Below are 26,192 nucleotides of genomic sequence, written 5' to 3'. Positions count from 1 at the left end.
ATCTATTTTATTTGTAACTTTACTACAACTGTTTGGCAACTGTCGGCTAGGTGAAAAAGCCTTAAGGCATCTACAGTTTTAATTTGATTTCTAATTAAAAGCTGTCAAGTTGGAAGTATAACGCTAGATAAGCAGAGTGATTTATGTAGTTGTTAGGCCTACGTATATACAAACTGGGGGTTTGCAATTAGTTAATGAATTGTTAACGAATATTATGCAAGGGCTGAGGAGCTTTTAATTAGTTTGCATTCTGATCTGAAATTTAAGTTTGCATTTAAGTTATACTGAAACCTGGATGGACTACTATAAAAATGAAAAAGATCTGCTTAGATGAAGTTTCAAAGATAGACAACATTAAAAGAAAATTACTATTTTATTTGTAACTAATGAAGTCATTCTATAAATTCTATGCATTTTCTTTTATTACCGTGTACTTTGAGAGCTTCCACGAACAATGAAGAAGTCTTTGTCCATAAAAGATTAACTACATATAAAAGATAAAGAACACATCTACTAAGAATTTCATTCAATAAATACTAAGAATTTTGTTTTATGTCCGAATGCTTGGACGATAATATTTCAAAAGCTTCCAAGTCTTTGTCCATAAAAGATAAACTAAGTATTAAAGATAAAGAACACATGTACCAGAGCACAATTTTCTTTTATTTGCATAATATTAGATATATTAGGTTTCAGAAACTTCAACGAATTGTCAAGAAGTCTTTGCTCATTTCCAAGTACCAATGCTACTACAATGCTACAGTTCAACAATTTCCACCCACTTATTGCCATCAAGTATTTGATAGGCTCGCCAGATTTCATGTTTGTTATTTTTATCGTTATTGTGAAATTTGATAAGAAGTAAAAGCGTTTTACAATGCAAAACACGTTTAACGGCTGTTGTAACATGTCAGGCCGTCAAAACAAATGCTTCCCGCTTAATGTCAACAAATATGCGAAAGATGGCAAACAAAACGTTTCAGGGTAACTCAGCCAATTCGATATTGTTGCGATTACTGTTTAGTAGATTATGATACGGCAAAGGTGTCATATTTCATATCTGGCACAAACAGGTTGGCTGGCTAAGCAAAGAGTTCACTTTTGTGGCATTGTCCTGCCGGTTGTCCTGTTTCTTGAGCCACATTTCTTTTTTTTTTTTTGTAGTGCAAATGGCCTCTTGACTCTTACGGTCTGCTAAACGCCAAAGGCAAGGAAAATGTAAGAAGTGGCCTAAGAAGCTAAAAAAATGGTATTTCAATTGAGGACTTGCGACTTGAAATGCTGTTGACGGCATCGTTAGCGTATAATTAAAAGCGGAGACCCAGATTGAGAAGTGTGTAGTTGAAATGCTATATTTCTTCCATTTTTTTTGCTAGTTTTCGTTGCCTTTCATGTTTTTGTAACAGGCAAATGTTGTTTTAATTAAAAATAATCGAGTTTTGTGAACGCAAATTGCAACAAAATGAGTTGACAAAAAGTTTTTTTGAGAGTTGCATGCAACTATACAAATACACAAATACTCATGTGTATGTGTATGTGTATGTGTGTGTGTGTGCCGCCATTTTGTTCATTTTGTGAGACATGTGGCTGCTACGTGTTGGTATCTGTGTGTGTGCGTGTGTGTAAAGCCAAACAAAATGAAAATGTCACTGCATATAAAGGCAGGAAAAGCGTACGTGACTCGCATTGCCGGAAATTAAGCGGTGTCCCAACACGTCCAATCTTCACACACACACACACACAGCAGGGGGGTTGAGGGTAGAGTGGGTTGGTAGCAAGTGAGTTGCTGTCTGAGGCGACAATTGCAGCCGCACAATGTCGCTTGTTTGTCAATAACAATGAAAATACCTCGAAATTTTACAAGATGGCGACGAAGGATTGCAGCAGAAAAAAACAAAAATATATATGTGAAAAAGCCTTGCATACTTTTAAACGCAATAAATTCAACAACAATCCTATGATTAAAGTGTTGCAATGTGTGCTGTATTTTCATTTGCGGTTTTGTCTGCCTGCCTGTTTGTTTTGTGTTAGTTTTGGGGAGCGGGGAGGTTTATTTGTTGCCCAGCTCATGTCAGCCGCAGCAGCAACAGAAACTTTTTGGTCACTTGCAGTTGGCAATTAACCAACTTTCCATCAGTGTGGCCCACACACAGACTTAATGTCGCAAATCAGTGTCCTGGTCAGCACTAAGTTGCCTCTTTCTCTCAACGTTGCACAAATTGATTTTAATTGCGATGATCATCAGTCCGTTTCCGGGACTATGCAAATTGAAATGCAATCGCCAGCAACGAGAGAATATTGTTGTTGTTGCAGTGGGAGCATTGAGCATTAAGCGCTGCCAATAGCAGGGCATTGGCATTTGAGCTGATTCCGCTGCCTGTTTTGGCAAAAAAACAAAGTCAATCCAGACAATTGAGAGCGGCAGACTAAACAAATGTGGCACATAAACAAAAGGAATGCCGGCAAACGCACGAAATGCGATACGTTTATTGAGAAATAGGCATGTAGTGAAAAAAGTCCCCGGCAAACACTTGAATAAAGTCAGTTCGCTTTAAAAAGAATATCTGATAGGATAACTGGAGCTTGTTTACCCACTAAGCCACATATATAGCAATGTTAAATGATGCATAAGAAAATGGAGAGGCAACTTATAAAGCACTTAACAAACCATAAGTCATAATATTCAAGCGTTCTCTGTCCCTTTGTTAATTTTACACATATTTACATATATAATGCACACATTATGACACACACACACACACAGGCAATGAGTTACAATAGCCAGTCAGGCACACATATATAAATTTAAAGGTCCTGGGCTCCCAAGCCCAAAAAATATCCATGGAATGAGTTGCGATGAGAAAGGTTTTCATGTATGGAAAATTTGAACAGTGGAAAACACTTTTTTCTTAGTCGTGCACTATATAATAAAATGTAGGCAATTATTTAGGCTTTTAACATGTCAGCCACGTGGCGCACGCTACACAAATCGGAAACGGAAACAGAGACACACACACACACACACACAAACACACAGAGATGGGCCATCAGTCTATGTGTGTGTGCGTGAGTTGTTGGACATTTAACGAATTGAATTTTGATTTGGGTTGCCATTAAAGCGAATTGCCAACAAAATGAAAGACATATTTTTTTTTATATTGAATGCCTCAAAAGTTTGCCCCTTCAAGCAACGTTTAACGCTACATATGTTTGAAATGTTGTAGAAGTGTTGGGAGGAGGTTACGGATTTGAAAATTTGGCAGCAATGTAATAGCAAATGTTGAATTGCTAGTCGAGTTTAACATTTGTCTGATTGGTAACTCAAGACTTTTAATGAGTTTTTTTTTTTGTGGGTGAGCCAGCGGACGGATCAAAAAATAAAAATAAAAAGGTCGAGTTAGGGATATGCCTTAAAAAAAAAATTTGGGCGCAGATAAATTACATTTTGTTGTAAATTACAATTTGTTTATTTTAAGCAACGGAAAAAGTCTAATTGCCAGTTGATATCAATTACATGATTATGGATTTTAAAAGGATTTTTTCTTCACATATTTCTATAGATACTCTGCGGCACGGCTGAAGTTCTGCAGAGTATCTGCTAGTCGAAATGAATAAAAATTGCAAGTGGGTCTATTTCTATTTTGGCTAGGTAAACATTAATTATGTCACGGGACATACGACCCGTTCTACGTTGCTGTTTGATCAAGTCAATCAACGGCCTGATTGCTGAACTCGAACTAATTTGCTAAATTTAACAAAGCGCGTCACTCACACACACACACACACATACAAATATATATAAAGAGAGCCGGCAGAGATATGTATTGCCAATGGGTATGGGCCAAGTTAATTACAATAATGAAGCCAATTTCGTTGTCCGCTAAAAGGCAAAAAGGAAAACCACAAATTAGTGCAAGAATAACGAAGGACATTACACAGGCTCAATGCGGCAATGTGGAGCAGTATGCTGACTTGTGGACGGGGGATATGGGAGAGAGGGTAGTGGGTTTGTTCTGCCCAACTTATCTCAATCTTAGACGCATTTTTCAGCGTTCTCTGGTTTGTGTCACACAGCAAAAGGTGGATGCTGCGGTTTCTGTTACTGTGTTTCTCTGTTTCTCTCTTTTTTGTACGGTTTTTTTTTTTTTTAGGTCAACTAAAAATACTTTTGGTTTCTTGTTTCTCTTGGATAATTTATAGTCAAAGCTCGACCTTTTCCAAAGTGTGCCCTACACTCCCCCTCTTCCCCTGTCCCGCCAGCCAACGCCTTTGCGTCATTTTCACTTTGTATTTAATTAAGAGTGCGTGCTGGGGCTCTACAGTTTGAGTTTTGAGTTAATGCCACAGATACGCCCACAACAAGCAAGCCAGCGCTTTAGTGTCTGCCTCAAGTATTGCGGGTGGTTGGTTGTGAGGTGGGTGAGGTGGATGAGGTGGTGCTGGTGCGTGAGAGTTTGCCAAAGTTATTAACTGCCACTAATTATACATTTCGCCCGGCTGGCTACGCATTTATATGCCATGGCAGTTACTTATTCATTTTTATATATCGCTAGATCCAAATGTAAAACCAGAACATGAATCCTTCATATTACTCCTGATTACTGTTGCTGTTGTTGCCTTTTCTGTTGCTGCTGCCATAAAAATACTCGTAATTATTGCAAGGTTTGTTTCTCTTCTCTTTTTTTCGCTTGCGACTCTTGTGGTGCTTGGCTTGGCTCTTGTCTTAATTACAGTGGATTATAAATATTAAAAAACGGAAGTCGTTGCCAGTAATCAGACATCGGACCACCACAGTGGCAGTCATTTTTGGTTTTTTTTTTTGTTTCTTTGTGTGGCGCCGAGAAAATTGAGAAATGGCTGCTTAATGAGCAAAGGAAGGGGTTGGTCCTATCGTCGTTGCATATCGTCGTTGCATGTGCCAGGAAACAGGTAGCGAATGAGATGGCTCACATACTCGAATAGGGTACGATTATCAAGGCTTAAAGAACCAACTCAGTTGGCAGCGAGAAAGATTAAAAGTGACAAGCAAAGGCACAATGTGCACAGCAAATTATTTGAGTTAATTAAAAAAAGAGATTGAGCGACTTAAACTGAATAAAACTGGGATAATAAAATAGTAAGAACTATTTATAGCAAATATATTTCTACTTTTATATAGAATTTAAAGATGTGACCGAAAGTGATAGGAAACATAAACTTTCATTGTAACTGCAGAATTATGTTCTATTTCATAAATATTTGAAATTTTTGTGAACAGCAATTTTTGTTGGAAAATGCCACTGTTTTTATATCAAAGGCGAACGTATCAAATATGTCAAAAATTTAATAAAAGCAACAAAAAAGTATGTTTGATTAACACAACAGCTGCTGTGTCGAAAGCCATTCCAAAAAGCCCAGTCACGTCAAGCGAGTTTTCTTCGAAATTGAGCTACATTTTTAGTTAACGTCATGGAATGTGGGCAAAAAGTGCTCTCAGATGTTGCTATATGTACAAGTCAGCCCCCATCCAGTGTTTCATTTGAAAACACTTACAACATAGTACACATATGGCAGCGTCACGCTTACATCAAAATCTCATGTTGCCACACATTTTTCCCCCCCATCCCTCCTCCTTCTAAAAAGCGAACCACTCAAGCGCAGCCGGTCGGCAATTGAGTGTTAGAAACTGTAAACCATTCCATCCAGCAAAGACTATAAAATGTAACAAGAATCAGGCACACAAACTACACCAACTATAAAACTAAAGTATAACAAAAAAAAAAAATAGATAAATAGATAGATAGATAGATAAATAGAGCAAAAATAGAATCATGTCTTCAATTACAACAGATTTTAAGTCAGATAAAAAGGAGGAAAGCGAGGCGTATACGTAACATGACAATAAAATTCTAATAATAGTGATAGAGAGGCGTACTAGCGAAGGCCACAGGATGAAATACTTGACCAGGTAGCTGGTGTCCTGCCGCACAGCACAGCTGCCAATGCCAAAGTGTGCCGCATGTCCTGAGTTCCAACTAAAGCACTGAGCAAGCACAACTTGACAAGCTGCGACCAACAACAACAGCAACAACAGCAACTTGTGAGCTCAACTTTGACATTTCTGCATGTAACTCAAACAGTCGCCGCCCCACTTCAAATGGTTAACAAAAGGCATCCGGCGCTAAAGAAGGGCGTTGGCGTATGGGCGTGGTCAACTGCCATACAACTTGTTTGCCGCAGCATGATTTATGACAATGCGTTAAAAGTTTTCAGCTGCTGTCGCTGTTGCTGTTGGTGCTCGCTAGCTTACTGTCAATGCCAGCCACACCCACTAACACACACAAACACACACACTCTTTCTTACACACACACACACACATACGCACGTTTACACTCCGCAACTCAAGCATTGACAGCGTCTATTAAAGACAGCGCTCTTAACTGATTTCAATTTGCAGCGTTGTTTAAAGTGAACAACACACAGCAAAAAAATGTACAAGCACCAGTGCCAATAAGTTGTCAGGCAAAAAAACCGACGTGGCACATGTCCTGCCAAAACAGGAGGACAGCTGCAACTGGAGCAGCAGCAGCAGCAGCAGCGTGAAACATTCTTATGCCACTTACACGTACACAAGAATTGGCAATCTTCAGCTGCGGCTTCACCGTCTGCCTCACAATTTACACATTATTCAAGATGCAAGCGGCGTCTGGCTACACAGGATATGCGCTCGACTGTGTGTGTGGGCGTGGGCATGGCTGGGCACGTCTCTCATATATGGTATGCCGTTGTTGCCGCTGCACGTTGACGTTAATGTCCGCAAATGTTACACGGGCTGTCAAAAGACCTAGACAGTAACCCCCCTCTTTTTCCTGTGTACACACACACACACACACACACACACACACCTGGAAAGAGCTATATCCTGGCACTCAGACACATACATCCATTGTTGTATTTGTCTTATGAACTGTCAAACTGACATTCATTGACACTTGACATGTAATAAACGAAACGCAACGCAATGAAACGAAACGAAACGAGAATAAAATGAAAATGCAGCCACACTGCACAGAGAGGCCAGAGAAAGAGAAGGAGAGAGAAAGAGGAGAGCGAATAGAAAAAGATTAAGGTAAAGCAACATAATTTTCTGCCCTGTCCGCTGAAAATGCTGATATTTCAAACAGTTTCACGTAAATATACATAAATGATTGCATTTATATACGATAGGGGAGAGGGGGGAGAGCGTGGGCTGACGTTGATCAAATCGAAATAAGCCTGGCATTAAATTTAACCTCCCATAAGAAAAACAAAATGGAGACCGCCGGCGTCAGCGTTGATTGAGAATGTCAAATTGGTTTAAGACTTGCCAGCAATGAGTGCTAAAAATAGATTCAACTGGGGATTCATTGTAGGTGTGTTTGTAGATATAGGTGTATGGGTGTGGGTGTGACTGTGAGTGTGGTGGCTTGTGTGGGTGTGAGTGGAGGGGATTTGTGTGTAAACAGATATTAAAATATTTCTAAAAGAGATGGAAATATGAGAGTAAATTATGTGCGAAGATTAAAGCTTAACTGCCAAGAAACCAAGTAAGCAAATCAAAGTTTTTAAAGACAGCTTAATGATGGAATGATAAAAGCTTATAAGGCATATAAAGCTTAACTTGTCAATTTATTCAATTTCTATAAATATGTACACAAATTTAATGTGGGTTGTCATTAATTTTTACAGTTGTATGCCACAAAATGACTGCTAGCTGTTTACCAATGCCAAGTCCATATGCAATCAAGAGTCTAAGCAAAATTGCAACCGCATTGAATCAACGTCGTGTTAAGCACAAAAGAATTTTGGCATTTTTGAAATGCCCAGAGAATGGGGAACATAACAGAAGGAGCAGGTGGCTGGCCAGCAGCAGGCCAACAGTCAGAGACTACAATCAGAGTCAGAGCTGAAGTCAGCGGCAGCAACAGCAGCAGCAGCAGCAGCAGCAGCATGCCGTAGCAAATTTTACAATGCAAACATAATGAGTTCGGGGAAATGCAAATAATTCGCAATGGAAATCATTATTGAGCACTGAAGCAGACAGACACGCCGAGGCAACGGCAGATGGAGAGGAGGGAAAACTAGCAGGTTTGCATTGGGTCTGTCGAAGAGTCTCTTGTACGACACTGAAGGGAAACGGCAGCGATGGAGTTGGTGAAATTCATGGGCAGAGCACTAAATGGAAGTGCACTTTTGTTGCAGCAAGTAACAGAAAATAATAACAAAAAAATAGCCAAAAATTCAGCAACGCCGCCTTGGGAAATGCTTAGCAACTAAAATGTGAAGGGAACGAAGCAAGGCAAATGGAAAACTCTGATGCCAATGGGCAATGGGCAGTGGCCAACATGCAGCACTTGGAAAACTGGGGGCACTTGGTGGTTACTGACTAAGAAATCACACACACACATACTCGTACACACACACACAGACATACAGAGAAGTTGGCAACGCCTGCCTTGTCGTGGGTGATAATCGTTAAGCGATTTCATTTCATTTCATTTCGTTTCGTGTTTTTGGCGCTGTTAAATGAAGTGTTTAAAATTTACGATTTTGTGCTAATTTATTGTGCAAGGCAAAAGCAGTGAGAGGAAATGGTCAGAAAAACGGCTAAAACAGCAGCAAATAAATTGAAAGCAAAAATACAAATAAAACAAAAAGCAGCAGCTAAATAAAAAAAAAAAAACAAAGCCGAAAATGGCTTTGATGGCAGCTCGGGGAATCAATCTGCACATGTGACTGAAAGTACTCGAAACGCGACTGATTGGATGACACGAAATAAAATCCTTATACACAAATACACACACACACACACACATACACACACAGAGCACAAATTGTTAATAGCAATGGTTGACTGCACGTTGCATGCCCCCCGCCGCTGTACCGCTTGCTGACTAAGCCAATTTCGTGGCTGGAAGCCAAAAAACAAAAGGACAATAAAGGGCCAGCTCGTAAATGGAGAGGGGCCTGAGGCGGGGTGGGGCTGGTAGAAATCTCAGCAGCGTTAGCTGCAAAAGCAGCTTAGCCAAGCACAGTTGCCGAGCATTGACAGCACGTTATGTATACGCAGCGTTTGGCTTCGTTTTCAATAAACCGCAAAAAATAAACAACGAAAATCTTTTGCATACTTCTGTGCGCAGCTGAAGTGGCAACAACAACCACTACAATAAAAACAACAACGAAAGCAAGAGCAAACACAACGGCACTTGATGAGCTTTCCAATTACATTTAACTGTTGTCTCATATTATCCGGCCATGGCTGTTAACTGTTAGTTGGCACTGTGCGCGCCACTGTTGCGTAAAGAAATTAACATCCCCTGTCGTAAAACTGAACCTCAAACAATTCTTTCTCGCTAGACACACTCAGTAAAGTAAGTTTTCGCCTACCCGCCTACCCTCCCCCAAACTCTGTGTGAGCATCAAAATTATCATAAGTTCGCCATACGTATGCGGAAATTTGGTGTTGTGATTCAGCGCAATTTTCGTAATGAAACCAAGTGCCGGCCCTGGAGTAACTGGGGGAATATCTACATGGCAGGCAGGACAAAAATTTGATGAGTAGACAGGCAAGCAGGCTAGCTGTGCACAGGTGCTAAGGCAGCAGGTGCCTGCAGGTGCCATTCATAGGCCCCAAAGGGCTGACAAATCATTTAAGCGATTGTAGCTTTAGCAAAATTTAAGCAGAACATGCCACAGAACGTGCAACACAAAGGTCTGTCAAGGTGTTCATAATATTTGGGTGTTTTTTCTATTATAAAATCAATGCTAGAAACATTTAGGGCATTTATAAAATTTAAGCAACATTTTCTGAGGATTAAGTTACATCTGATTTGAATCCAGTTGAATTGGAGTTAAAAATTGTAATTCTAAACAATACTAATCAAGATGCCAAGCCATGACTAACAATATATTGATTTTGAATATTGATTTAACTTTCATAGTCATCGACAAATTCAGTTTTTATCGGTTCAATTTTGCCAAAGTTATGACTATCGTTAAACTCTCATCAGGCAGCTTTTTTTGAAGTGTATAATTGTTTTCCAGTTTCAAAACGGCATACAAAAATCGAATTCATTCATTTAGTTGTCACACAAACTGTTGAACGTGCTTGAAATTTTTAGTGTGTGCATCAAAAAGTATAAAATTGTTTAAGTAATTTTTGTTGAGATGGCAAATAGGAAACGCAGCAAGGGAGGGGAATGTTGCTGTCCACCAGCCAAGCCCGTACGCTGCGAGCCCACGTGAGGATTGCTGTGGTAATTACTATATAACATTCATTGAATAAATGCTTGTGTATTTGTAGCTTCTCGAGATCGGTTGGGTATTATGAACGGGATCCCTGCTGTCATGAGCATTGTCGCATCTATGGCGTTCACGATGAGCCCTATTTGCGACCATTTGATCCCAAGGAATGCGCACGCTTTCGTCGAAACTTTATTGACAAATCCTTGGGCTTTCCACTTGGCTATGTGCTCGGCACGGTGCCGACAAAGATAGGCGTACCCAGTGTGGAATCGATACGATTTGCGGGCAATTTGAAAGCATTTGCAACCACATATTTCACGAGGCGCACAGATTGGACAGCAGCGCTGATCGATCAGGTTGTTGCCGAGGGTCAGTTGCTGTTTAGCGACTCGGAGGGAATGGAATCGCCCAATGCTAACGACTATCCAGAGATCTACGATGACAATGAGCAGGCGGTGACACGACATTTTATGGTCAACGATATTGAGTTTGCCCTCGAATTGGATGCGCCCTTCGAACTCTATGGTGTACCCAATACCATGGCACATTTGCGACGCATCATGACTGCGTATTTTAAGCGGCACAGGGAAGCCGTGTTTTGGACACCAAATTGGTATCTGCTGATTTGGAAGGATATGGGCGTTTGGATGGTGCTCGATTTGAATGGACGCGACAGGGATACATTTAAACCCAATCAGGATGGTGGTCTGCCCGTGCTGTTCGCAATGCGCTCATTGGATAATGTCATATATTTAATTAAGTCGGAGAGCAATCTGGAGAAGACGGACAAGTTCACGTTGCGGGACATTCTGGTCGTACGTCTGGCCACACCGGGTCCGAATGGACGCAGTCAGGAGCGCGAATTTGGACCACGAATGAGCGAGTATGATGTGATCGCCTCGGACTATGGCTACCTGAAATCCAATCTGCATTTAACACTTAATTCGAAGGATGCATTGCGTAATCGCAGTGCTTTACCGGTGGCTGTAGCGACCGCAATTGCCTCGAAGGTCGATCATCCAGCCACGTGGGACATGAAGACATATGATAAGATCATTTGCTATGGCGCCAACATGTGCAAGAATTGCTGGGAACCGTGCACCGATCTAAATAAACCGATGGACCTGGATTCGTTTCCCAGGCAGATACGCATGGGTCAGTTTGTGGCTGAGGTGCTGCTGACTCCAAATGTGTTCGAGGGCTGGTGGAAATGTGTGCCAATGTACAAGTTTAATGATTTCCACTTGATGCTGGATAAGGCGCTGGATGAGAACGATTATGTCATCTTTCAGATCAACAATCAAATGTATTCGCTGTGGAAGAAGGGTGATTTCCTCTATCTAATGGATCCGTATCGCCATCACATTGTTGGCCGCATACTTGAGGCGAGTGAAGATCCCAAAAGCGCATCTGTGCGCATCTTTGGCAACATGGATCGATTGCTAAGCGTTTTCCATCAAGTGCTTCTCGAATCGAATCGTTCGGCTATATTTCACATACACACGTTGCGTATACGCAATCTCACAGAATGCCCAGTGGGCACGGCGCCAATGCTGCTGCCCCCGGATCAGGACATGGATGTTGTCTCGCTCAATGAGAACATACGCTTCCACGAGAACTATGACAAGTGCCTGGAGGAATTGGGCGAAATTAGTGACTTCGAAGAGGATTTGGCATCCGATATCGAGCCCATTGAGGAGATTAGCACATCCGAGGAGCCTGCCGGCGAGGAGGAGGGCGAAGAAGCCGGACCAGCGGAGGGTGGCGAGGATGATGACGAAGACGACTAATCGCATGTTCATGTATAATGTCTTAAATTTTGGATTAATAAATTCAAGTTATTAAGTATAGTGAATCTTTACTTGGAGAAACATATATATTAATATTATTTCAAGTCCTTTCTATGATAAAGATTTCCGAGAAATTACAAAGCCATTCAATTGCAAACAAAAATTGTGTTTTTGCAAGCCACATTAAGTAATAGTTGCAACAACTTTTCCTTCTTGATTGGTTGGCGGTTAATGCAGCTGCTTTTGTTGCACAACTTGGGTTTCGCTGCAGAATGACCCAATGCCAAGTTGGCGTTACGTAAGTTATTAGATTGGCAATTAATTCGGATTTTTTTTTAGCTGTTTAGAGTGTATGCCAAAGGTGAACCCATGCATCTTTAATTTATGTCATTGGGGTTTTTTTATCACTTAAAACAGCAGCTTACTGTCCTACTCAGTCGACCGGTTCGCTTAGAGTATTTTATTATTGTTGCCGTGGTTTTTATCTCTGTGTTAACAAGCGCAAAAGAGAATGACAAACAAAAAAAACAGAAACATTTTGAATTAAATGTCACGTTGTCGTTGACGCTATTTCGCTTGTTCAGCATGAAGTGAAGGCGTCTAAAATAGTACAACGCTCCTTGACGGAAGACTATGATAGTGCCGCCAAGCGGTACTAGGAGCGGGTCGCGACAGGCTTTGGGGCATAAGTGTTCTTGCAGACTCAAGTCCACGCCTCGTTCATGTATGTCATTAAAAAGAAGAACAAAACAAGAAACTAAAAAGCTATCTTTGTCGAGCACACAATAATATACCCTGGCAGATTGCAGTTTGTCGGATGTTGATTAATTGCATATGTAAATATAATATTAGTGATCAAGAAAGAGCACTGTTTTAAGATCGCCTGCTGTAGATAATACAGATTATCGAAAACAATAAAATCTGTTCAAATTTACAGCTAGATTCAGCTTGATTAGTGTACTTAACAGCGCTTTGGTCAGAATATCTTGAAAACCTTATATTTTTCATGCAAGAACTCATCTTTTAATCGATTATTCTTGAGATAACTCCAGCCTATGTCCTGCTTGCAGAATAAATATGGATATGTCGAGATAGCTTCAAAAATGAGAGTGCCAATAAATCGTTTTGATTGAGTACATATATAATTTATAGGCACAAAACGCCCTCCTTCAATGCAACACATCTCGTAACAAAATTATATTACCCTTTGCAAGAAAAAAGAGTAATAGAACCAAAAAAATAAAGAAATGGAACCGTTTGTTAGTTGCTGCTGGTTTTGCCTTTTACCCGGAGGCTCGCTGTCTGGCAAAGTGCAGGTTGCAGGTTGCAGGTTGCAGGTTGTGTGCCACAGCAGCCACTGCTTTTACATACACGCAGACACATATACGCGTCTGTCGACTGACTGTCAGTCACTTAAATAGGAGGCATCTTCTGCTAGCAGCCTTCACCTGGGCAGCAACATTACTCGCATCGTAACTGGCATTGTTGCTGTTGTTGTTGTTGGTTTCTGAGCTGGTCGCCTGCATTTTCCACAGACTGCACAACAATAACAATAACAAGGCTGAAGTGTGCCACGCCTGGTGCTGTCGCTCTTGTGCAGCAGCTTCTTCGTGGCACGTTTTTGAATTCACAAGTGACATTTCACAAAAGTCGACAGCGCGAAATTAATGGAAATTTAAAAATTGCATTTTTCGACACCAACAAATGTGCGTGTGTGTGTGTGTGTGGGTGTGTTTGGCAGGTGTAAACTCCGACAATGTAGTTCGGGGTGTTGCCTGCACAAGATAATGGAGACGACAACTTGGACGATGCTAAAGACATGACTCGGAACACGACAGTCGCGACACGATTTAAAAGAGTTTTCACTTTGTTTTGTTTTCTTTTTGTTTTTTGCTGGGCGTGTCATTGGTGAAGTGTCTGCTTGTTGGCTGGATTCATTGCCAAAAACTTCGGCTGCAGCTAAGCCAATAATATAAATGTAAATGTCGCATTAGAAAGTTAGTGCATGTGGTTGGTTGGTAGTAAATATGAACAGACTTGGGGATCTGCCTTTCAGCTGAAAGCTTAACAATCTACTCTCACACAAGCAATGGGGAATCGCTCCACACAGCAATCGTTTTACACTCAATATGACTATTATATAACTGCCAACTTCAATCAGTGTTTTTCCCTCATTCACTCGGCTTGTAAATAAAAAACAATTTGTGTAATTTGCGCAATATTCGATTACACAATCGCTAAAGGCAGCCATTTAAGTGGCACTATTTTTCACCTTTGTTTAAGCTTTCACGCTCAGCGTCAATTGATTGAAATATCGCTTAACAACGTAAGCGAACAAAATTATAGTGAATCGCTTAATCAAAAAGAACAATAAAAAAATATATATACTCGTATATTAAAGAATATTTTTAATAATGCTTATAACACGAGCCACACAAATTCCATTATACATTTTTATGCTGCACAAAATAAACAATTAAAATTTCATCAAAAAGCACATTATAAAAAAGAAATATGAAAATAAAATAAAATGTACAAAATCCAAACGGGTTTTTTTTTTTTAGCGTTGCGCTTTATTAATTTTTAATTTTTGTGTAAATATTGCGAATGTTTGCAAAGTGTTGCGAGCAATTAATTTGTAGTTTTTAAGTATTTAATGTACATTTTTATGCCACGCCCCGCCACCTCGCTTCCCCTCCTTTGGGTAAACCACTGTGCGGTAATTACAATTTGATTGGATTGGTTAGCGTATTGCATGACACAGGACACTGGACACACTGCCACTGCTGCCACATTGGCGTCACATGTCAACAGCAGCAGCAGCAGCAGCAGCAGCAGCAGCAACAGCAATAACAACCTAGAAAAAGCAGCAGACCGAACAAAAGGACACCGCTTGCTGCACCTGCGACACAAATAGCCAGAGTAAAAAAGAAGAGAGAGAGAGAGAGAGAGAGAGAGAGAGAGAAATAGTGATAGACACCATAAGTGGGGCGTACTGTATTTGTAGTTGGCGCAATTTTCGTGCTAAGTGCACATGATAAATTAATGATTGACGGGGTTTGAGGGGCGTGTGTGTTTGCCTCGATTTGTGTGTGTGTGTGTGTGTGGGCGTATGACAAAGTGATTAATTGTCAGGCAACGTTTTGGGTGGTGGGTGGTGTCGACATTCCACAATTGTAGCCCACCCAACGAGCCTATACACATATGAGTTATGGCCAGTTTTGAGTGGCCAACTATTCCGAGAACCGATTGGATAGCCTGGGGGCGGGCTGGGGAGCAACTCGAGTTTGCCATGTTAATAAAACAAACGACAAGCAAAGCGATGCCATGCTATACATAGCCGCTCATAACAGCCTGTACTCTTAATACAACACACATACAACTGCCAAAGCAGCTCAAAGTCAAATTAGTGCACTTGGGCGTAAAATATGAACTTTTGACTAATTGATTGAGCGGCCTTACGGCCACACATATGTACACACGTACACAGAAGTGGGCGTGGCAACGGCTCCGTGTTTGCCTTTGTTGCATGCGAAATGCTAGCCAAGAGCTAAAAATGCAAATCGATAGCAAACTGCAAATTCATTTGCAGCTGAGACAACAGCAATTTCCAGTTGATTCTCGGAAAAATATTACGCATACGCAGTGTGCAGAACTTAAATGGGGATGTTTGCTATGGTTGGGTTTTCAAATTTAACGAGAAATCATTTTGAAATGGAGTGCGTTGTTGGAGCAACTCATGATTTAAGCGAAATACAGAATTGAAGGAATAAATATTAGTTTAACTTGAGATAATACTAAATATGAATTAGCTAAGCCACTAAAAACTGCAGAAAGAAAATAAAATTTCCATTCCCAGTTCTTATAATTATACCTTTCATTGCCATGCATATGGATTGTGAAGGTAATGAATGAATTCAAATTTAACACCTTATCAGTATATTATATCCTATATGCACAACTCCATTTTAAACTAAATAACAATTAAAACTAATATGTTTTTCGTTCAGATCGATGAATTAGATTGCAATAGCAATTCAATATTTTGTGAATATTGTTTGTGGCACCTGAATGAAATTAAGTTTTAATATGAAAATCTTTATGCTAAAATATTTCACATTTTAACTTATTCGTTTAGCACTCTAGTTATTTTGATTGGTTTGCATAATTTTCAGAGCTAACTTTAAATGGCAATCCAATTTGCAATTACGGACAACGAAGGCCAACAACGAAATGACAACAATGCGAAAACACAGTGGCAAATTCAAATAGCTTCCCCCAACAGCTGGCAAACACAGACAGATAGACAACAAGGGAACAGAACAACAACATTCTAAATAAACAACTTTTTAATTCTGCCACAAAATCAAAGTTTATACAAAACTTGCCACGACCCCACAGCTCTCTCTCTCTCTGTGGAATGCCCGAAAGAGGTATGACAACTAAATGAACTGAACTAGCACAATAACAATAGGAACAACAACAAATTGGCTATAATAAATACGATGCGAGCAAATTGTTGTCTTGCAAAATTCGAAATCTAACGCTCCTTTTTGCATAGGAACACTAAAGCATTGCTGCATAGAACATTTCAAATATGTTTCGCTTCAATTCAGTTTCCCTAATATGCAAATATTTGTAAATCAGAGTGTAGAAAAAAAACAAGGAATAATTGGTACCTTAGGCACGCCGAAGATAACATGCCCTTGTAGATCCACATCGTAAAAAATATCGTATCAATTTGTCCTAGAAAAACTATATAATATAGTAGTCAGATGTTGGTAGTTGTTTTTTTAACGAAAGGTTCGGCATTACTGATGCTTTAGGTTAGGATAAGTTGTTAAACTAAAAAGTTCGTTCCTATGGCAGCTAAAGCACTAAACTATTTTGTACAAATATATAATAATAATACCTTGTGTGGCCGCAGACGTCTCCTTTAATGCATTACAAAATTGACGATAAAATTATGATACCCCCGACGAGGGTATAAAAAAGGGTACGTCTGTCGTTTTTAGTTAACCAACAACAACAAAAATAATAACTGCAGTTAAACAAAACAGGCCAAAGGACAGCGTCTAGTGGACTAAGCAAGGAAACAACAATAACAGACAGTACCGTCGAGTATTGTGCTGCACAGGACACAGGGGAGTCTGGCAACTCACACACATCACACACACACACACAGTCACATCACACACAGACACACACACACCATTCACATCCATACACACACTTTAGCAGTTAACGGTATTTGCATGTAATTAAATTTCCCACTTGGCAGCAGCAACTGGAAACTGCAGCTGCTTTTGCCTATTTGCACAGCGCACAAGTTGCATTCACCCGCTTTGGTCATTCAACTGGACACAGAACAGAGAACACAGAGCGAAACACAGAGAACACCGAGCACAGTAGGAGTTGCAGTTGGCGGTTTTTGGGTGGGCAACAGTTACACATGCAACCAGGATATGCAGGACTCCGTGCACATGCCCCGTTCTCTCTCTCCCCGGCAGCGTCCAGCAGTTTTCATTGTATTGTGTCCTGTTCATCAAACAGTCATCGTCGCCGTTGTACTTGTATCCTGCTCCTGGTAGCTTTCATTGTTATTGTTGTTCCTGCTGCTGTTCGTGTTGTTGTTCGTGTTGTTGTTGTTGTTATTGTCGCAGTGAGTGTCCTGGCCAGCATTGGTTTTGGTCAATCATTCGCTGTGCTGCACTCGAAAGCGGAGACGCTGCACAAGTTTTGTCATTAACTTCGTAATGCCCGCAAAATGATGCAAATGAGCAGACGACAGAACGGCAGTGAACAGAACAGCAGAGAACTGAACAATACAGAAAACTTCCCCGGCTTTGGACAGCATGTGATTTTTCCCCGATTGCTTTTGAGTGCCATTGCAAATTGTTGTGAATCGGAAATTTAATGCGTTTTCTAGCTGTGTTCAGTGGATTACTTTAAAAGTATGACGAAAAGTATGACAGCTGGGACTGCGTTTGATGTTGGAAGTTTCAATTTAAGCATTAGCAACGAATTAATATTCAGCTTGTAGCTTAAGTTCTTGGTTTTTGCCACATTCTTAAGTTAATTAACACAGGTTCTTTTTTTTGCAAAAATGTATCTATTGTGGAGCTGTTGCTATCGCAGTTTATTTTACTCCTACGCTCATATCGAACCCTGACACCATTTTGGGGCGTTGAGCAAAGTACAAGCAGAATAGCAGCAAACAAATACAATTTTCAATTATCGAAAGATCTGCAATTTTTCGTACAATGCTCAGACAACAAAAACGACAACAACCACAACAACAACAACAACAGCAAATGCAAATCAATTTAACCAGGGCAGGCAATCAAAGAAAACAGCCAAAACTAAACAATGCCAGCAGCAGCAGCAACAACAACAATAACTAAAGGAGCCACAGCAAAGAGCAGCCAATAAAAATAAGCCAAAATATAAACAAAATTGAAGCGGCAACCGCAAAAACAAGTAGAAACAAACACACAAACACATACGAGTTGAGTTGAGTGTTTGGATGGGTGGTGCTGGTGCTGGTGCACGGAGGGGCAGTGAGTGGTTCGTTAGGTCAGCAAGCAACCACATTTGCCATTTAGCGAATGAACTTTTTATGATGCCAAGCCGAAGCACTGAAGCTAATATAAGCTAAACAATTTTTGCCAACTGCCAGCCAACCAACCACCAATTGAACTGTGGGCAAAACTGTGTGGGTGGGTGGTGTAAGTTGAGGGCCAGTTGGCCATCGAGTGGGTGACCTGAAATCGAATTCAATTCCAAGCGAAATCATTTACGAAAACTCATTGAAATAAAGCAAAATTTTCTATTAAGCCAAATTGTTGCAAGCGCATCATAAAAACCAATGAGGAAGTTACCACGGCCAAATAGGAAAAAAAGGGCAAGGCATAATGAATGCTCTATAGAAATTGAAGTACTCTCGAACTGGAACTGGATATATGTGGAAAAATATTTAAAACTCTCTTTAAAAATAGTCAATATTATTTAATGAAGTATAAAGTGTTGTTTGATATGTGGATATCAAAATGGCATTTTATTTACATTTTTGATTTGTACAAAGTACCAATCCGAAAAGTCCTTCAAATAGTGTTGAACTATTTGTGGGATAGAGTATACGAAGTGATGGAGGAGTCTGACTTGATGATGAGTGACAGCTGTGGCACACACACACACACACAGAGTGACACCCCTACACTCATCCCAAAGAATTCACACTCACATGCGAACACACTTAATGAATGAGGTGTAGAAAGAAATGTAAACAGATACTTAACCTCCAACGAAGAAAGGCTGCAAATGAAATAAAAATCAACACGAGTGCCCACAAGTCGAATGGGGATGGGCTGGACAAACGTTGAATATGTATGAGCAATGTACAAACAGACAACACACGCACACTCGCACACACCCACCCACTCGCACACACCCACACGCACACAGGCAACACACATAGTGGGGCAGCAAGAACATAAAGTAAACCAAATAAAAAGGAACAGAAATGTAAGCAAATAAGAAAAAGAAAACAGCTAAGCGATTTTTCCCTCTCAGCTAACTGCTAGCATGGACAAGGTGTGTTTATTTATCTGTGTGTGCGTGTGTGCATGTGGCATATATATATAAATATATATATATAATTAAGTGCCTGGCAAGCGCAACAAAGTCACGTAATTCTATTTAAGATTATTTAATAAAAGCACACGAAGAGTACGGTTAATTAACATTTCTTGTTATTTCATTTTGCGCACAACGCGACGTATACGCAATGCATTTAGTGAAAACTCTGTGATGCGCTATCTTTCCCCTCTCCCCACTCTCTCTCTCTGCATCTCTCCGTTTCACTCATATTGCGATTGTGTGTATGTAAATGTGGATTATTTATTTGTGCAGTGAAGCGTCAATTTACCTGAGCTCATTTCGCTCCATGTTTGTGCAACAATTAAAGTATAAATTAATTAAGTTGCCATTTAAACAATTGCACCAGCTACAAAATTGTTTTTAAGTAAGCGAAAAAAATGCAATGAAAAAGAATCATAACAAATAAAGTTAAATGAGATGAGATGTTATGAAAAAACAAATTAAAATCAATTGAGTGAAGATCTTTTTTAAATTTCATTCACACAACTTGATAGATACTCAAACATGAAAATACTTGAAAAACTCTACTCAAATTACAATTAAAGTCTGAATATTAACGACTTTTATCTGGTGGATAGATATTCCAAACATGAAAATACTTGAAAAACTCTCTTCTCAATTTACAATTAAAGCCTGAATATTAAAGTCCGGGGCCAAAATGCATTCTAATCTGAAACGGAACTAAAACGCAGCATTTCCTTTCTACGAGTATCAAATATATCAAATGATATATATGATTTAAATTCATTTTTATTTGGATGCCTATCAATTTTGATATCTTTATGGGTATGTATATCATAATTTATGCTCGCACATGAATGGCCAAAAACCTTGCACCATTTCCTGCTGGGCAATTATGAAAAATAAATGAAAAATATGCAAATTTAAAAAAGTAAAAAAAAAAAAAATAAAATATGAATAAAAAGGTTAAAGAAAATAAAAATGAAAACCGACATTAAAATGAAAATAAAAAATACAAATGAAATTTTCGCATCGCGACCACAAAACGTCAAATGGCAATTTATATGCATAAAATATGTGTGCAAATTTTTAATGATGTCGCGCAAATACTTAATGGATGCTTTAAAAAGTCAAACAAAAAAGCTACGCACCAACACCCTCCAACCTCCCCCACCAATCTCCTGCTTTTGGGCAATATATAAATAACTGTAATAAATGAAATGAGAGTTAAGCGCAACAAGCATTAATCAAACAGTTAAAAATTAATGCCACAAACAATTTATGCATTTATATTTTTTGACTTTTTGGCTTCATCCGAAAGGGGGGTGGTGTTGAGCCGCAGTGTTGCATGTTGTGTGAGCGTTCGCATATAAATCATGGGCGTGGCCAATTGATTAGCCTGAGGCATTCAAAGAATGCGAATGCCGTTGAAGCCAAAACAATGCATGATGCATGGCTTAGCCAAGCGGCAAGTGACCAAAACTTGGCCCACTAAAGACAGAGTGTGAAACACACAGAGAGAGAGAGAGAGAGAGAGAGAGAGAGAGAGAGTGAGTTATGGTAACTGGTTAGCTTGGCTGCCACAAATCAACTGTCAACAACAAGAAAAAATGTTAGAACTTTATGCATATGATTGGCATTTTGTTTAAAAATAAAGCAAATACAATTGAAGTAGTTAAATATGCCATCTATTGGTCGGTGTGCCTATGTATACGTTTGTGTGTGTGTGTGTCTGTGTGTGGCTGTTGTGTGTGTGTGTGTATTGGTTTGCTTGCCACTTGATTGCGGTTTTCGACTTTTCCACTTGTTAAGTTTCGTTTTGCAGACGAGTTGCTGGCCTGCGTCAAGTCAAGTCGCCTCTTCAGGCTTTAATTTAGAACGAGGCACGAAGCGGACTTCATGCAGCACACAGCAAACAGCAAAGAGCAACATGCAACATGGCAGCAACAATAACAACAACAGCAACACAAAAAAAAAATAGAAAATAAAAAGAGAGATAGATAGTTAGACGTAGCTCGATAGGCAGCCAGACAGACAGATAGACAAACAGACAGTAAGACAGACGGACAGGCGGGCAATGAGCGTATAAAACAAATTGCATATCGCTGCAGAGAAGCCAGCAACAACAGCAACAACAGACTGGCAACGAGGCAATAAAATAAATGAAAATGCGCTTTGCAAAAAAAAAAAACAGCAACAAAAAACAGCATTTCAAGTGCATTTGTAGCCTTTTTTTCTGGCTGCCACATATTGAAGCATTGGCCCAGACCCCAGACAACAACGCAACTGTCTATTTAAACAGGCCCAAAAGCCAGCGAGCCATGCAATTGTTTTTCTTTTTTAGGCCTTAAATAACTGTATTTACTGCATGGGCCTGCTTTGCCAGTTTGGCGCTAAGTGGGGGAGTTGATTGTCTGCCAGGGAATGGAACTGGGTGTGGGGTTGGGAGTCAAAGGGGGGGAGGTGAATAGCGGGCGTGGACAGTAACTGCAAAATTGTGCATGCCAAATGTTATGGCTTGTAATTGTTGTCAATGCTGGCAAGCAGGCAGGCAAGCAGGCAAGCAGACAGGCCGACGGAGACACGCATATTCGCATTGATGATCACGCGCAGCTCTCCGCCATTTATGGGTGGATGCACTCGTAAAAGGGCTCATCGCATAAATAAGGCTATGTGGGGGAGGTGGAGGCGTTCTGGGGGGGTTTAAGTTGGGACATCCATTAAGTTATAGAGGTGACAATAGAATAAGTGGCCGCTATTTGGCATGCCATTTGTTCGATTGTAACGGAAATTGTTGTACGTCATTATGCTCATAATTGTGTGACTGATGATTGTGCGGGGATGTGGGGGGTTAGCGGGGGTAGATGCGAGGAAGCGTATTGGAAAGTGGCTGGCTAATGTGTCAAAATTGTACGTGTGCGGTCGAGTTGCTCAATTAATTGCGGGGGTGTGGCAGCAGCGAAAGCGCCAGAAAATTACAATGAACTCTGCTTGAAATTGGCGAAACAATTGTCAATTGAAATATTACAATTTAATTACATATAATGTTATTGCTTTATATCAATGAAATGTTGCAGGAATCGCAATAAATATATATGCATTCGACATGTAATTCGCTTATGGTATAAAAGTCTTTCAAACAATATAAATACATTATTACTATCAGCATCTACCCGCCACTTTGTAAGCTTTGTAAATAAAATATGAAACATTTCATTGTAAATTGCTGTGGCTCTTCAAGCTATATAATAAATAAGATAAAAAAATAAAATATCTATGATTTATTTTTCTATATTTTAACTAAGCAATTATTGGTTGGTTCAAATAAATAAATGAAATATATGGAATTGGTTTTATCTAGCAGACTATTTCAATGTATATTTTTATTAAGCTATTATTAATTTATTTTTATACACTCCGATATATTTCGAATCCTGTCGCGTAAAGTAATAAAAAAACAACTATAAATGACTTATTTTATCTAGCAGAATATAAATCAGAATTATCGCTTAATATTTTGTTTATCTCTTTGCCTATTTTGGTTTCCATTGTCAGACATTCATTATCAAAATCGAATATCTAAAAGACACCACCTTTTTAGAAGTCTACTACAATAGGTGCACAACCTACAGCGCCCACATACCGCACCGCCATCGCATCAATAGGGTTGCCCAAAAATGGCCAAAAAACTGAAACACGCCATAAATAAAAAAGCGAGCGTAATTGCAGCATCCTATGAGACTAAACTTCTTCGTAACTCTCCCACACATTATTGCCAATTTGCAGTGTTTGAGCAATTGCACAACATCCAAAAATTCGCAACGGCGACAAAATGAATCACGCGCATGGAATGTGAAATCAATTAAATGGAAATCAGCTGTAAGCAAAAGCAGAGAGCAGAAACCAAAAAAATAAAACAGAATCGGCAACGGCAACGATTACGAGTTTGGCGAGCGCTAAAAACAAAGGGAACCAAGAATAGAGCGATGGTGCCATAAAATGCCAGACAACAACTAACCGAACAACCAACCAGCAACTAGCCCACAATGACAGTGAGCCAGCAAAGAATGAAATGCCAGCAGTGATGGGGGAGGGGGGAGTTAGTTAGGTGGATAGAGCATGGTGTTAGCCACGTCCGTTTGCAGGTGCATTGACTGACTAGCTGGCTACTAGATGGCCAAAAATGGCACAAAGGCCAGACCAAAATGCATCCCCAAATGGGAATCTCGATTGCGTTAACTGGCTTAGCCAGCATTTGAGTTGGCCCGCGGCAACAAAGCGGATGCATTTGACGAGGCCAAAAAGGAACAACAAAAAAAGAAAGAAAAAAAAGAAAGAAAAGAAAAACGAGCAGAAGAAATGCAGAAAAGTGAAAATGTGGCAAAAGTAGCAAAGAGGCAAAGCCAGACTTGAATTAAGTAAAGGAGTCGAAGTCGAGTAGAGCGCATCTTGCGAGCCAAAAGCCAATGGAGCGAGCCAAAGTCGTTTGTGGCTAACGGTGCTGCTCTGTGTGTGTCTGTGTGTGTTTGTGTATGTTTGTGTGTGTTTGTCTGTGTGTTTGTCTGTGTGAGCCAACGACAAAGCTGGTTTTTAGCAGCAGAGTTACTACAAAACAAGATTCCCTAACAATTGCCATTAGCCATGTTCGACTCTTGCTGTTTGGGACTATATGGCAACAGCAACAGCAACAGCAGCAGCAGCAGCAGTTACAACAAAAACAATAACAACAACAAAAACAGCAAAGATCAAGCGTAAAGAAGAAGAAGAAGAAAAAAACTCGTCGAGACATTTGTAATGTTTGCCTGCAATGTCTGCGCCAGACTCAGCTCAAACATTGTGTCTGCCTCTTGTCGCACCACGGGGCGTATCAGTGAGTGTGTCTCTCTGTGTGTGTGTGTTTGTGTGTGTGTGTGTGCCATTAGCCTTGTCTGTCTGGGACTCACGCAACCCGACGCTGTGCTTCTCAGTCGCTTCCTGGGCGCGGCAGCAACACAACAACGCATTTTCATTCAATTTGATGCGTAAGCGAATGTTAAAAAAGAAAATGGGGAAAATATACTCGCTGTTTTTATAACATTTTTAAAGTTGCTTTGCCGCTGGGCGGGCGATTTGTGGGTGGTTGGCAAATAAGGTTGTTGGGTCAGCTGCAAAAGATAGCAAACAGCGTACAAAGTTGTTATTTGCTGTAAACTGGGTAAAGTGATTATTGTTGGGCAGCCAGCACTCGACAGACAAACAGACAGACAGTCAGACAGACAGTCAGACAGACATTTGCCATTAAAGTTGCTGTTGGTGTTCAAAATCGTTGAAATTAGTGAATAAAGTATTATTTTTATTATAGCGCATACTTGTAAATATCTGTTTTGGAATTAGTTAGGCTCTCTCTATATATATACTATATTATATTGAGTGACTTTTAGATGTCCTTGCAGTGGGCATGTTAATTAGTGTTTTGTACATAATATTGAGGTGATAACACTTCAAGGCGCCTGCCATAAAGATTAATTAAAAGCAACATAATAAACATCATTCATAAAATACATCAAGTAGTTTCGCGCAACAATTCAATCAACATTAACTTTTATGTCAGGCACATTAAAAGATCTCCGCCTTTTTATCTTATCTACGACGCAGCCTCTTTCACTCTCTAAACATATTTATATATATTTCTGTAGATATATATATATATATATTTATATAGTGTATATTTGTATGGAAACATCAACTGGCTTGGAATGTTTGCTTCTGTTGGCCACAGCCCGCTTCCGAGAAGTAAATAAAACTCCCACTACTCGATTCAACATTTTGTAAGTTTTTGTTAGGCAAAATGTGGAAAGTTTAGCGTTGTGCGGTAAACTGGGAAATTCAACACGTAATTTATTTTAATTAATTTATTCGACAAAAGCAATCAGTTTGAGCAAATACCAGCGAAAGGAAAGGCTTAAGGGCTAATCAGTGAAGCTGAACTGAGGCTGCCACTGAGACTGAGACCGAGACTGAGGCATGAATGTCAGTTGTTTGTGACGTCAAACGTTTGATAATAATTCAATTAAAAATTTAACAAGCATTAAATTAACGGCATAATTAGCGCAATTCACGAAATATTTAATGGGATTATGAATGCAAAATTTCATTTTAGGCAACTACGGTTAGACCTTTAGCTCCTACCGGCAAATACGATAACAGGACGTGGGAGTTGCGCCAGCTGCGAACGCAGCTAGCAGAAGATGATGTAACGACTAAGCAATACCCTGGATAAAGAGCTATGCAAGTGAAATATGTAAAAACTTGATTTTTTTATGTATAAAAATTATGATCTAAGATATGCACCAGTGTTCAAAAGAGATTGACTTAATTATACCCTGCCCAGATTGTTATTGTTCTTGAGGATATATAGGGTATAGCGCGAGGGAGCGGGCAGCATCGCAGCAGACAAATTATGAGGCTGGCAATAAACTTCCGCACGAAATTAGCGCAACTTCCTGGCAAGCCCAAGAGTTGCCCACGACGACGACGAC

At 39.9% G+C, this 26,192-nt stretch overlaps 2 protein-coding genes across 18 annotated transcripts in view; one reads left to right on the top strand and one right to left on the bottom strand.

Annotated features, from left to right (window-relative positions):
• LOC6558604 (protein alan shepard) overlaps positions 1 to 26,192 on the bottom strand; it is a 143,376-nt gene that overhangs the window by 80,523 nt on the left and 36,661 nt on the right. The window lies entirely within an intron of this gene.
• Positions 10,098 to 12,112, top strand: LOC6558601. The gene is made up of 2 exons (XM_001983931.3): positions 10,098 to 10,260; positions 10,323 to 12,112. The coding sequence occupies exons 1-2, from the start codon at positions 10,187 to 10,189 to the stop codon at positions 12,052 to 12,054; spliced, it is 1,806 nt and encodes a 601-aa protein (XP_001983967.1). The 5' UTR covers positions 10,098 to 10,186; the 3' UTR covers positions 12,055 to 12,112.

Source organism: Drosophila grimshawi, unplaced genomic scaffold (genome assembly GCF_018153295.1).
Source record: "Drosophila grimshawi isolate 15287-2541.00 unplaced genomic scaffold, ASM1815329v1 contig_44, whole genome shotgun sequence".
Lineage (NCBI taxonomy): Eukaryota > Metazoa > Arthropoda > Insecta > Diptera > Drosophilidae > Drosophila > Drosophila grimshawi.
The sequence above is the reverse complement of the archived record's forward strand: the minus strand, read 5'-3'. Positions and strand labels throughout refer to the sequence as shown.

What these genes read in the sequence shown, in the direction of transcription:
- LOC6558601 (XM_001983931.3), top strand. Translation starts at nt 10,187, where the DNA reads ATGGCAAATAGGAAACGCAGCAAGGGAGGGGAATGTTGCTGTCCACCA. An exon ending in CCCGTACGCTGCGAGCCCAC is followed by an intron (nt 10,261 to 10,322) that starts GTGAGGATTGCT and finishes GTGTATTTGTAG; the next exon opens with CTTCTCGAGATCGGTTGGGT.